Source organism: Schistocerca serialis, chromosome 3 (genome assembly GCF_023864345.2).
Source record: "Schistocerca serialis cubense isolate TAMUIC-IGC-003099 chromosome 3, iqSchSeri2.2, whole genome shotgun sequence".
In the NCBI taxonomy this organism is placed as follows: domain Eukaryota; kingdom Metazoa; phylum Arthropoda; class Insecta; order Orthoptera; family Acrididae; genus Schistocerca; species Schistocerca serialis.
In genome coordinates, this window is record NC_064640.1 from 148,344,818 (window position 1) to 148,358,775 (window position 13,958).

General features: G+C 42.0%; 1 protein-coding gene across 2 annotated transcripts in view; it reads right to left on the reverse strand.

Moving 5' to 3' along the window:
- The window catches only part of LOC126469857 (nuclear pore complex protein Nup98-Nup96-like), a 232,716-nt gene that overhangs the window by 148,568 nt on the left and 70,190 nt on the right, over positions 1–13,958 (reverse strand). For both annotated transcript variants that reach the window (XM_050097163.1, XM_050097164.1), the window contains one exon: positions 10,229–10,474. In XM_050097163.1, the coding sequence (XP_049953120.1) occupies positions 10,229–10,448 (220 nt within the window). In that variant the 5' untranslated portion in view covers positions 10,449–10,474. The remainder of the gene's footprint in view (positions 1–10,228; positions 10,475–13,958) is intronic.

Sequence of the window (13,958 nt, forward strand, 5' to 3'; positions counted from 1 at the left end):
GTGAAATGTTGTTTTCTACTCGGTAAAAATGCTGCTGAAACTGTTTTAATGTTGAAAACAGGCTACCAAGATGAAACTAGAGGAAAAACTCACGTACAGAAGTGGTTTGTTCAAATTAAAAATGGCGACACGTCGATTGATGACAAACCTCAATCTAGACATCCATCGACTGCCTGAATCAATGAAAATATTGAAAACATTTGAGAGCTTGTGCTCACAGACCATCAGACTGTCAATCAAACCTTTTATTTGGGAGTTATTAGGTCGCGCAACAGTGTCTGTAAAGTAAAACGAAAAGACCCGATTTGTGGCAGACAGGAGACTGGTTCTTCCACCATGACAATGTATCTGCACACACAGCTATCCGTCACACAGTTTTTGGTTACAACTGGCATAGTTCCCCTGCCCCACGCACCTTACTCACCTGACCTTGCTCTTTGCAACTTTTTCTTTTTTCCATACATAAAAAGAGGCATAAAACGACACCAATTTTAAAACATTGAAGGAGACTACAAAAAATGTTTCAAACAATGGAAGCGCTGGTGGGACAAATGTATTAGTTGTAATGGAGAGTATTTTGAAGGAGATGTTATTTTGTAAACAATTTGAAAATACAGGTTGTCACTTTCAATTATTTACTGCAGAAGAACTAAACATTGCACAGAGCACAGATGTCATACATATTGCATTTTGAAGAGAAACTCAAAGTTTGTAAAAAAAAAAAAAAAACACCGTAAGTGACCCGGCAGACGTCAATACGGTAATCGAATTCTTGGGAAAAAAAAAAGAGGGAGAGGGGGGAGAGAGGGGGGGGGGGGGGGAGAGAGAGAGAGAGAGAGAGAGAGAGAGAGAGAGAGAGAGAGAGAGAGAGAGAGAGATAACTTTCAGGGTTTTTCTTCAAAATGACATTTGAATGATATCTGTACAATGTTTGGTTCTTGTGCAATAAATAACTGAAAGTGTTCCCGGAGTTTATATACACCCTGTATATAGCTTTTAAAAAGTAATTCCATTTTTTATGGGTACCCCCTCGTACTCCTCGGATTCAGGTATAGGAACAGTTCAGAGATTACCAGGCACTGTCAGTGGCTTCAAGTTACGAATTTTCATAACTTGTTTTTAATTACAATACTACTTTAGCTACGGACAGCATGTTATATTTTCCATCTGGTCCCGTAAAAAGTGTATTGCCAGAGTTTTGTTACATATTATCACATTCTACTTAAAAATTAAATGACAGTTGAAGCTTCACTGTTTCTTTGCTCGTCTCTTTATGTCTTAGCTGCAACTGTTCACATCACTGCAGGTTAGTTGGACCAACTGGCTGGTCAGTTCTGCCCAAGTTAAATGTGCTCATAAAGCTGTTTTCCTGCACTGTTGTTTAGCGGATGTGCATGTAATTCACAGCATAAAACGTATCCTTATTACTATACTTCACTGTACTCAGGACAGCATGGCTTCTGCTCCACATGAAATTAAATTCAATGAGATTCCTGCAATACGTAGTGTAACGTTTACATCAGCTTTATTGTTGTGATGAATGCAGTACTGCGGCAGAGGCAGTAAGTCAGCAAGTTGAAGGTTTCATCATAAGATGGCCAAATTGGGCTGTCTAGTAGGACAAAACACAAACAGTGAGGTGGATCCTTACGTCATAGGATGTTTCCATGGGTCAGACAAGTGCAGCCAATGTGAGGGTGAAAGAACAGAAAATTCCCTGCAAAAAGCATGAAGGGAAGACCAGCACATGCTTGTAGTCCCCTTCACTGCTCACAGTTTGTTCAGAGAAACCAATGCACATCAATCCAAGTTCCAGGTCACCAACAACTGACAGTGTACAGTTGACCAAAGGTCTGGTTCTGATATCATCTCAAAGATCAATATCCTGGTAGCCAACTTTGCCAACTTGTCAGGACATTCATTTCCTGGGGTCCCAACATGACCTGGTGTTCACACATATGACCAAGCTTTCAGCTTGGAGGTCAGGAAGGAGATCCTGGATAGTAACTAACAACGGGTGTGGAGGGTAGCACCGGTCAACAGCCTAAGGACTACTCCTAGTGTCATTAACAAATAACAACATTTCAGCAGTACAGGAACAAACATGACTATTGGGTCACCTGATGGCCAACAATTCTTCATTTAATACTCTGGACCCATTCGGCAGGAAGTGTAGTTCACTGCACCTTTCATGTATTTGGGCAGAATTGTTGTCCACTGACAGAGCTGTCAGTGTATACCACTTCCAAACCCGTTAATGCACCAAGGACAGCCAGAAACGGGTGACAAAAAAAAATCATGGATTCAACAGTCTTTTGGTCCAAAGTGTAGGTCAAGACATCTGACAACAGCGTACACGCGGTGCGGGCATATGTGACTGCTCCCTAACAAGAGATGAGAGATGGAAGTTGGGAGTTCCCCGTATGCAAACTGCAATCATGACACCAGTAATGGGATGCTATTGTGAGATGGATCTCCCTACCATGAAAAAGAATGCAGTAGTACAGATGTTCAAGGGTGCACTCAATATATATACAGTGCTGTTAAGCAGCAGTTGTTGGTGGCTTATCTGTACTGGAGAGACCTCAACTTCCGCGAGCAGGCTGTTCACAGGGCTGCTAGGCCACAGGGCATTTGTCACAAGCCAAAACCCACAATGGTGTATCAGGTCTAACACCACAATGCTTAAAGTGATGCCAAGCCATGTGCCAGACTCCCAAAATCAAGGTAGGACGCAATCAGAGCTGTGTAAAGCCGACGAAGAGAAGCGAGGTCTACCTTGTTTCAGTAGTGGTAGAATCATGCTTTCTCCCCACTGAAATAAGAGCTCACCCTCACTCCAGATACCAGTGAAAATGACAAGGACATGATGTCGGCAATACACCGATTGGTGTTTGAGCATTTGGCTCTGGATTCGATCTGGCCCTGGACCTGTGACAGGGCAAACCGTTAGAGGCTAGAGCACTGAGGAATTCCCACTCACTAAATGGAGCATTATATGGCTGCAGGTGATGTGTAGTGAAAGGCAACCGAATTTGCTCCACCCACTGTTTAAGGACACGAAACGCATGCTGATAATTCTCAGATGCAGACGCTCGAATTTAACACATCTCAAAATGTTTGGCAACAACATTTGTGTCAGTGTAGACAATGCCATTCCGGGAGACACAAGGAGCACCTGTCAGGTCTGGTGTCTAGAAGCGAGACATACCTTTACCTAAACTGCAAAGGAGGGGGTATGTGGTCCAATGTATTAACATACTGTTTCCTGCATTATGGTTTTTACCATTTTATTAGGGGGCAAACCCAGCCATGAAGCGCAATGAGGTGTCACTTAGGGTGTTCATGATGATTATTATTATTATTATTATTTTAGGATACCATTGTCATCTGTGCCCTAATGGAAAGTCATCGTGCCAGTCTCATGATAGGGAATGAAGGCTGTCCGCAGATGCGGAGCAGTGTGTAATGCATTAAAGTCTGCCTCCCTTTCCCAACAATTTAGGGATGAGGCATGACAGTTCACAAAATGCCACCACTCTTCTAACACTGGAATCAGTATCAACAAGGCTGGTGGGCAGATCTCCATTGAGACTTGGGACTGCCCTAATATCAGTATATAGGAGACATGTTTTCAAAATATGCTGAACTGAAAGTGGCACACCACAGGGGCTATGTCCAATACTCAGCCTGGTAAGAAGAGCCACCTTCCAGCTGTGTGGCTGACATGAAGTCCGCCATGCCTGTGTGGTCAATTTGAGCAAGCACAGTTTGTTTTATGTCACCTTCAACCATTCAGTCTATGACTGATGCACGATGCGTCTGTCAGAATATGAGATGACAACATGCAATGGGATGGGACACTGCCAGACAACACCATCACAGCACGCTTCCTTGGCCTGTTTGTTGGCCATGTCGTTTCCCCATATCCCGATGTAGCCAGGTACCCAGTGAAGGATCACCTTGCCATGGTGTTTGAACCACTGTAAGGAATCATGGATGAGCTGAATCAAATGGTCTACGGGACACATTTAGTGTAGTGCCTGCAGTGCACTGAGAGAGTCTGAACAGACAAAAAACCTTGTACGGTGATGTCTGTGAATCCTCTCCAATGCCACCATAATGCCATGTCACTCTGTATCATAATTTGTACGTTGTTCCTGAAGATGCACTTTGAAAATTGTATCAAGGAAAACAGAGGAACAACTGAGGACATTCTCTTGCTTTGCTCCATCTGTATACACAGTGATAAAACTATGGTCTGTACTTAAAATGGAAGAAAAAGTTGTAAAAATATAATCTGGAATACAAGTTTTCTTGTACTGCGTCAAGCTTAAAATCACTTTGGGCATCTGAAGACATCAAGGCAGCAACACGTTCCATTCCTGGCTGTGTATTCCGAGGTCTGATAGATCCAGATCCTTGGGACAGTCAGCAACACGTATCCCAAGTGGCTTTGCCCCTTGGGGAGGGGGGGGGGGGGGGGGGGGGCCTGATTCCTGAACAGCCGTTCAAACTTGGATTGGACTACTGCACTAAATGCCAATGACTGAGGTGACATTGCGATTTTTAGTGCCTGTCATCCAAAATGATACGTCGCCACATCCAGATTGGTGGTTCACTGGACTATGCACACAGAATCTGAACTGGGCTGGTCAGAAAGGCTCCAGTCAATATCTGAATGTCCTCACGGTGGACAGAATCTAACATCTTGCAGTAGGAAATAAGGGCTGATCCACAGACCATGTTGCCTTAATCTAAGTGTGATCGAACAAATGCCTTATAAAACTGCAGGAGGCAGAACCTGCCAGCTCCCTATGCTTTTCCACTAACCCATTTCAAAATAGTCAATGACTGGAAGTCCTTTGTTTATAGGTCTTTCAGGTGTGGGTGCCAAGTTAATTATGACGAATAATAAACCCAAACAGTGCACAGTGTCATGAAAATGTAAAATAGTGTCCCCCATTGTGAGCACTGGTTGGTCAAACTTCGATGAGCATGGTTAAAACCGAAATGTTGCCTTCTCTGGTGAACACTGAGAACCAGTTATTTTGGCCCAGGTTTCCAGCCTCTTGATGGTCACCTATTGCCGCCTCATCGTCATTGTAAGATTGGAGGAAGGACAGAAGATTGCAATGTCATCCACAAACAAAGAGCATTTGACAGGGCTCCTGAATGGAAGAAAATGCCATTGATAGCAATGGCAAACAATGTGTCACTGAGTACACTGCCTTGGGAGTACCTCATTCCCTTGAACATAGGAATCAAAGTATGACCAATGCGATAGCAAAAGTGCCAGTCCTCAAGGAAGGATGGGATAGGAAGTAGCTGATGTCCACGTAGTCCCCATTTGCGAAGTTGGCGAGGAATGTTGTACTTCCAAGCAGTGTCATATGCTTCTTCAATGTCAAAAAAACAAACAGACCAAATGGTTTTGGCACAAGGACTACTTCTATATCACCATTTCCAGTAGACTTAAGTTGTCAAGGGTGGAACGGCAGCACCTAAAATCTGCATTGGGAATGACTCAGGTGACATCAGGATTCAAGAAGCCAGATGACGCAGTAGCTTACCATGTGTTCAAAGCTCTTACCCATAGAACAGGTAAGGCCTACACTCCGGTAACTGTTAGGGGTTCTACAGAACTTGCCCCTTTTCCATGACAGAATTAATATTGCCCCCTTCCAAATCATAGGGTACTGCCCATCAAACTAGATTTGATTGAAACAAGAGAGAAGCTGTCCTTTTGCTTCAGGGCAGAGATGACAGAGCATGGCATAATGAATCTCACCAGGTCCTGGAGCAGTGTCTCTGGCCATAGACAGAGCTGATTCCAGTTACCACATGGGGAATGGAAGGTTGTAGATTTCCTCATTATGTGATAAGAAAAGGAGCTTCCTCATCTCTGCAGTTCTACAGAAAAGCTGAAATGCAGGAGCTTGTCTAGATGACGCAGTGACTAAAAAGACGCTCAGCTAAAACCTGAGTCCCATTTCTGAAGAGGTCATAAGGTGAAGTGTACTTCCCTCAACTGAAATCCGCCTTATTGATTCCCAAACTTGTGCAGTGGAAGTGGACCGATTAATTTAAGTTGTGAATTCCTTCAAGGAATCCTTTTTCGATTATTTTATCACTTGCCTTGCATGTACTCTTGCAGATCTGAAAGCGCGAAGGTTTTATGTAGTTGGATGGCATTTGAAGTTCCATTGAGATGTTCGTCTGGCTCCAATTGCCAACTGACAGTCCTCATTCCACCAAGGTACAGGTCATCATATGAGGTGGTTGTTAGACTGGGGGATAGATTCTGTGGCAGCCCGGCCACCGTCTCCCGTGCACAATCCTTTTGTTCAAAAATAGCGTATCGACTGCTCAGCAACCAGTTTGCCCTTTGAATCATCCATCTTTGTGGTCTCCTGTCAACCACCATCCAAGTCGGCAGACGGATCCACACTGGGAAGTGATCACTCGAATGTAAATATCTGTAGCCACTTCCCACTGAACTGTGTCTGCAATAGCAGGGGAGGGGGGGGGGGCAAAAACAAATGTCAATGGCTGAAGAAGACCCCTCTTGCTGTGGAAAAGGGTGTCATCTGCCCGAAGTTCAAAAGGCAGATGTTCTCGTTCTCAGTATGGATGGGTCACTCGATAATTCGACCCCTGGAGCAAGTGACAGCCAAGCCCGACAGCATATTGTGTGTACTCAAGTCTTCCCCCCCCCCCCTCCCCCCTCCCCCCATGGACAGACTCTTCCCGTACAGTTCTGCACTCCTGTGACATCCAAATGTTTTCATTCTTCATGTAACTCCACAAGGTCCACCTCCATTATATTGGAGCAGGTAACCAAGCCTTTGTAAAAGTTAGGAGCATTATGCAACTCAGCCTCAAAGGGGTAGTCACCTAAGACCTTACATACAGAGCCTTAGATGTTTGGTTTGAATTAACAGTTCTGAGTGGAAATGCTCCATTATGAAGTTGTTTCACATCTGTTAGGTACCCAACAATATCCTCTAATGCCTTGTGAATACTGAATGGGGAGAGCTCCTCATAGGTTTCCACGAGGACACAACATAGAAGCCACAAAGGATGAAAGGATGAGAGCACTGTCACTAGAGAGGGTGATGACATAGCCATAGCAAACCATCACACATACCGGATGATGATCCTACTACTTCTTGCCTCCTCATACATAAGTTTGTCAAGAGTCTTGTATTCTTGACTTTTCTTTCCTCTTTTTAAGATGGTGCAGTCGGGTTAACAGTGACGGTGCTCTCCACAGTTGACACAGACTGGGAGTGGGGCACAATGATCACTCCTGTGCAACTAGACATCCACAATCCCTACATATGGTGTTGGCTGTACAATGTGAAGACGTGCCAAAATCTCTCACATCTGAAGCACTGCATAGGAGTGGCAACACAGGGCTTCACATCCACTGATACCCCTTCACTTTGACCTTATCAGACAATAAGTCACCTCTGAAGGCCAAAGAGGTGGTCTCAGCATCAACCCTATTTTCCTTTGGTCCCCACTGGACACGATGGACATACACACACCTCCTTGCTTCAACTGGTGCGTAAATCATCATTGGTCTGTAAAAGATCATGGTGGAAGATGGTACCCTCTATCATACTGAGACTGTTCTGGGGGTGATAGTTACAAGAATATCACACAGCTTGTCACAGGCATGCAGCATCCACAAACACGCAGGGAATACAGTTTTAATTGGAAATGAACTCCTTTTCATTTTCACAACTGGTGCTACTTCCTCAAACCTGCCCTGAAGGTTTTAAACAAAGAATACTGGCTTCATGGAGAAAGAGGAATCTCTATCAATCCCAGAGCAAACTAAGTATTGTGGGGAGTATTTCTCCCCTCATTTCTTAGCCCTATATTCCTCCCATGAAGTAGCCAGAGAAACAAACATTGTGGAATCATATATCTGTGCAATGTAGTAATCCTTTCCTTCAGAGAGACTGCTGGGGCCATATGGCCACCAGGGGAAGAAAGTTTGAGCTGCTTCATTTGCAAGTCATCCACTTTGGTGCCACCCAGCCATAACTAGGGCCCTCCCAACAACTGGAATCCCCATGCCCCAGCCACGATGGACACACACTCCTTGGCATACATGGTTAGACTCCAGTGCAGGCACAAACAGTGTGATCCCTGCATGATCAGGGATTACCACTATGCAGGTACTTGACAACCCACCCTAGAATGGGATGGCTACGATATTGTGCTTTGGGTGTATTACTTTTGCCAGAGAGGAAGAGTGCAAAAACAGGGAGGCACAAAAGGTAGAATGCACACCACTTTGAGCGACCTTCCCCGTTTGGTTCACATTTCTGCAAAAAATCTGGGAAACAAGTGTTAGGTCAAACTTAACCATTAACAACCACAAACCAAATCAAAGCATGGTTGACACCAAGAAGACCACCCAATGGAAAGACTGAGGGGCAAAAAGAATATTAGAAGGATGGGTCTGCAGCACAGAAAGGGAATATTGCTGCACGGGCCAATGCCCTGTGTTGGCCAAGTACTTTTTCACGAAAGATATGAGCATCCTGCGAGCTTCAGGAATTAAAGGCACAGTCTTGTTAGGTGGAGAATGTTTAGCATGAAAAGGATAAATTCCACGTAATTCGAGAGTCATAGAAATGAAAAATTTATAATGGAAGGTTTACATTAACCAGGCACACAGAAATCAATATAGTCGTAACATGGAAACAAAGTGATGTGCTAAATATCACGGTGTTATGTATTATATACTGTAACTCTCTAAAAAGTAATTCTATTTTTTTACTCAAGCACCATTATTTCTTGTCTTTGTTTACTAATAAATTTATTATTTGAATAAGCGATTGAAAATACTTTACACTACATATACTTTCTCGAGCAATCTTAAGAAGATTCTACATCTACATATATACTCCGCTAGCCACCAAGCAGTGTGTGGCGGAGGGTACAATTCACACTCTCACGATGGCTAAATGCACCAGTCACGAATCTTGCCACTCTTCTTTTGGACCCTAAATCTTGAAACAAAACTAACCCATTTTCACTCTCTCTCTGATCATAGTTATGGTGCTTCAATAGTTAGCATGAAAGATTGGAGACAAAAATATCATTGTGGAATACTGAAAGTTTGGTACACTTTTGATCACACATTGCCTCGTAGCGAATACAGCTAAAGAAACTTTTTAGATCTAAATACGGTCCTGGAAAGACCTTAGTGAAACTGAAAAAGTGGAACAAGTGCAGGCAACAATTTGCCGTACAGTTTAAAAGTTGAGTGATGAACAGGCACCTATGACCAGAGGAGAACCTAGTTCTACAGCTTACTAACATTTTCAAAGTTCAATTAGTACACACGAGAGAGAGAGAGAGAGAGAGAGAGAGAGAGAGAGAGAGAGAGAGAGAGAGAGAGAGAGAGACAGAGAGAGAGAGATACTGTTTCTCCACAATGTGGGTAAAATGCACATATGAGCTGTGGGAATACCAACACCACACCATTAACTTCCATAGAACAGCACAGCATGCTAAATTGGACTATGTATGTTCATTCTCTTTAAATACATAATTGCAATACTGGTATACTTCACAGAGTCACTACCACTACTACAGCCTCCAACACTTCTCCCCACCATTGACAAAGATGATAGTAATTATCAGTACATAAAGGATTTGTTTTGTTTGCTGTGTACATCCAAGCACCAAACTCTAGTGCATGACATGCTGAGTGCATCTGGTCTACACAGTAGGCAGTTCTAATTTACAATGCACCAATTAAGTCTGAAGAGCACTCCGCCATAGTAACCATAGAAATGGAAATGCAATAAAATACTCTCTCTCAACAAGTTCTTGCGGCAAAATATGCTAAATGTAAATCATTGTTTCTCTTCATTACCACAGAATGAGGAGGCACATGACAGAGGGTTAGGTTAGGTTAGTGATGTGGGATGAGAAATGCATGAATTTATTACTTCTAGTTCAAAATGATTTTGGATTTCAAGAAAGGAGCCAACATGTGTGTATTTTCAGTACACAATATACATGGACAACTAAAACTGTGTGACAATGCAGAATTTTCAGAAGCCCATGCATACTTCTGCAGGATCAGAGTCACCCCCACTAAAAATATGAAAGCAACAATTATTCTGCATGTAGTAAATGAATAATGCACACACAAATTTGTATTACTTTACATCTGCAATAATTCAGAGCTACAAACCTATGTCATCGAAGTTCAAGTCCTTTATATTGATTGGGCTGTCAAATGTGATGCTTCCAAATCCATTTCTGCCAATGGTTAATTTCTCAACAGTATAAATTCCACATTCGGTGTAATTCTTGAGTTGATGGAAAGGTGGAGAGGTATAGTAATCTTCTCGCGTGAGGTGGATTCCGCAACCGACACCACCACCACCTCTCCCTCCATCTCCCTTTGCCATACTTCGTGGTGCAACAAAGTGTACAGCTGGGAAAAGAAAGCCACGTAACACCACCAACAATGACAAATTGTACTGTAAGAACACTGAAGAGAGATGACAACTTTTGAGTGACAACTACAAAATGTAAATACAAATTCTACAAAAAGTAGTTTGAGTAAATGTAAAGAGCAGTTCCATTAACGTAAGCACATCACAATGAATGTTACTAACACTATGCAATGAATAGTGACTATACTGCACAAACAGTGCTGATACTGTAGTTAAAAGCTTTCAAAATTTTTGCCTCCACTGCACAGCAGCCACTGAATAAATTATGAAAAATAGCAGATGAAACACGGCACAATTTCAAGGCTACCAAACACACAACAATGTCATTCAATTATACAAAATGCAGAAACTTCATTAGTAACTACAAACCTTACATATGTTACAATTTCAGGATCAAACATAGAAATTCTGTTTTAAAACACGACAAACAATTCAAATTTTAATATTAATCTATGGTTTCCTAGACAGAATTTTGCTGTCAGCCTTAGAGCTACAAAACAATTACACACAACCTTCTTTTGGCTTGAAATGCAAAGTTTTCAGCTTTACAAACAGAACAACAAAATCTGGTCATGAATTTCTTGGGAAATTTGTGAAGTAACATTGTCAAACACACTACATAGCAATACTGAGGACTATATGTGAGTCCAGGCTTTCTCGGCGAATTTCATATATGAAGTCTTCATCGGTTGTCAGCTGAGCAGCGTCGTCATCTCGTAGCAACGTTTTGATGGAATGCATCTCCATCATCTTTGCCTGAAGATGGAGACACATTCCATCGAAACGTTGCTACAAAACAATGACGCTACTCTGATGACAACCCGTGAAGACTCCTTAGACTCCATATATATAAAAAATACTGAGGACTATTTTTTTGATGACTAATTTATTCTTAGTTGGCTATGTGTTTCTCTTTTATAAAAGTAAACAGTGTAAACAGATATGTCATGGATTGGATCTATGCAGATTGTAACAGGGACCGCATTACCTATATCTAAGCATCCTTTCACTGCATACATTCCACCAGTGACATGCACTTTACTTCCTATGTGTGCACGCTTGTAACAAGATTCATCATCTGGATGTGCAAGGGATGTTTTTTTTTTTTTTTTAATTAAGAGTATTTTTTGTAATTCCACAGTTAGCAAGAATGCTAAAGAACCATAAGCGCCACTTTCCAGCATGGTTTGCAAACAAGCAGACATCAGTTGCAACTGTGTAGCTACCCTGCATGCTGAACACTGTATTTTTAATATGTTCAAGATTATTTAATTTCCCAACGTGTGCGAGACATGGTATGCGATACTTTTTTTTGAGTGGATGAAACACATTGGCTGCACCCATTCATTGACAGTTTTGTGAGGTGTATGGTGTTAATGCAATGAGCAAAGGCAGGGAGCAAAAATGGGTGAGAGTTCAAAAGTGGTTTTAGATGCAAACATCGTAGGCCAGGCTTTACCTTGACTGTTATTGACATTAAATGAAACAACAAGTTTACTGTTAGCAATCAATGTTTGCTTATCTCCACTACACGTTTCAAAGGTTTAAACCTCGATCAGGTGGATTTACATTTGTTGGTGTGTCATTTGTGTGTGGTGTTATGATTTTTTTGGAGGAACTTTTGGCACTGTCTAATGGATAAGTGAAACACTATTTCAGAACATGGTTTTGGGTTTCTTTCGACAATAAAATAAATGTATTTCTAATGGTAAAAATAAAATAATAACCTAAGGACGTCACACACATCCATGCCTGAGGCAGGATTCGAACCTGCAACCGTAGTAGTCGCTCAGTTCCAGACTGCAGCGCCTAGAACCGCACGGCCACTCCGGCCGGCGTTCGTGATGAACACTCAGGTGAACCATCTGTGGCCTCGGAAGATTTAGTGACTGCAACTTACACAAAAATTCAGAAGGGCAGAAGAGCACAGTAACTACTTTCTAATGGATTATCCTGAAGTGTCTACGTCTGTACTGCACAAAACTGTGTCTGAAACGCTGAACTTCAGAAATTGTACTATCGTAGGGTACCCAAATACCTCACAGAAGACCAGAAACTACAGATACTGGACAATTCCCTCACCTTTTTGACTCATATTGTCTGAGGGGTGACATGTTAAGCCGCATTGTCCAAGGTCATCAAACATAGGTATCCAATTTCACCCCTGAATCCCAGCAAGATTTAATGGAATGATAGCACTCAACCTCTCCAATCAAGCCCAAACCTGAACACATGCTGCCACAGCACCAGATCATGGCAACTGTGTTCTGGGACAGGCATGGTATTTTGCTTAAGCAAGGCATCACACTTCTGTCCAGACTCTGAAACTGACTGAATATTTCTCACAGGAAGTTTTGGATCATCCACCGTACAGCTCTGACCTTTCTCCAAGCAATTTCCACCTTTTTGGGCAGCCAAAATGCCATGTTGGCAGGACGTGCTTCAACGATTAAGTGAAAACCACTGTGAACTCATGGCTGTCGAAGCAGGTGGAATACTACTTTTAAGACTGATTTCAAAACTAAGTTCTGTTTGACAAACATGGCAACAATGTATAAAAAATAAACAAATTTGTGAAATAAATGTAGTCCGAAAATAAAATGTTTGGTTACTTTTGTAAAAAATTGTCCTTACTTAAAACATGATCCATTATATGCTTGTCTCAAAATTCATTTTTATGGCACTACTGTTCTTTATTGTATCCCAATTCCAACCACTTATCTTCTTTCTTCCCTCAATGTTTGTCACAGACAGACATTCGAAATCTCACATGTGGCAGTAGAGCAATAGTTGAGATACTTTGTTGAAGTAGCATTGGCTGCTCAATATTTCCACTGGTGTTTCAGCAGATCGGGAAAAACTTGGTAACTTTTTCTACAGCCACAGCTCTGTGGAACTGAGCACTCACAAAAAGGCAGGAGCTTAAAGAAATAGTAGATAAAATCAGTCATTCCCAATCTTTCCAAGACTGTTACCCCCGAGTGCAATCAGATATTAGATAGTACCCCCTGCCTCTCCCCACATCGCAAAGGTTATTAAATACACTTGGAATGAAAGATAATTTATTTGAACTCTGTTTTAAAATGATGGATGATAAATAATATTTAATTTTTTTAGATGCTTGTTAAAACCCACAAAGTAATAATTCAGTGAGACTATAGGTACGGCTTATTTCGAACAACTTTTTTTGTAAAAAGATAGAGCAAGTCTCAGTGCACTGCAAGTGTTACCAAAAAATCCTTCTCACCAAAGGAAGTGCACTATTGACACAGGTGAATACTGATTAGAAAACATGCTTCCTCTACACCAGTCCTCTACCTAGAGACACTTGCTTCACCCACCTCCATTTAAAATCTACCAAATTAAAATGTGCACACTTTACTTAGGAATAATGCTTTGTGTCTGGCCACTGCCAATAATAACTATGATTATGTCGACAACGACAACAACAACAACAACAAC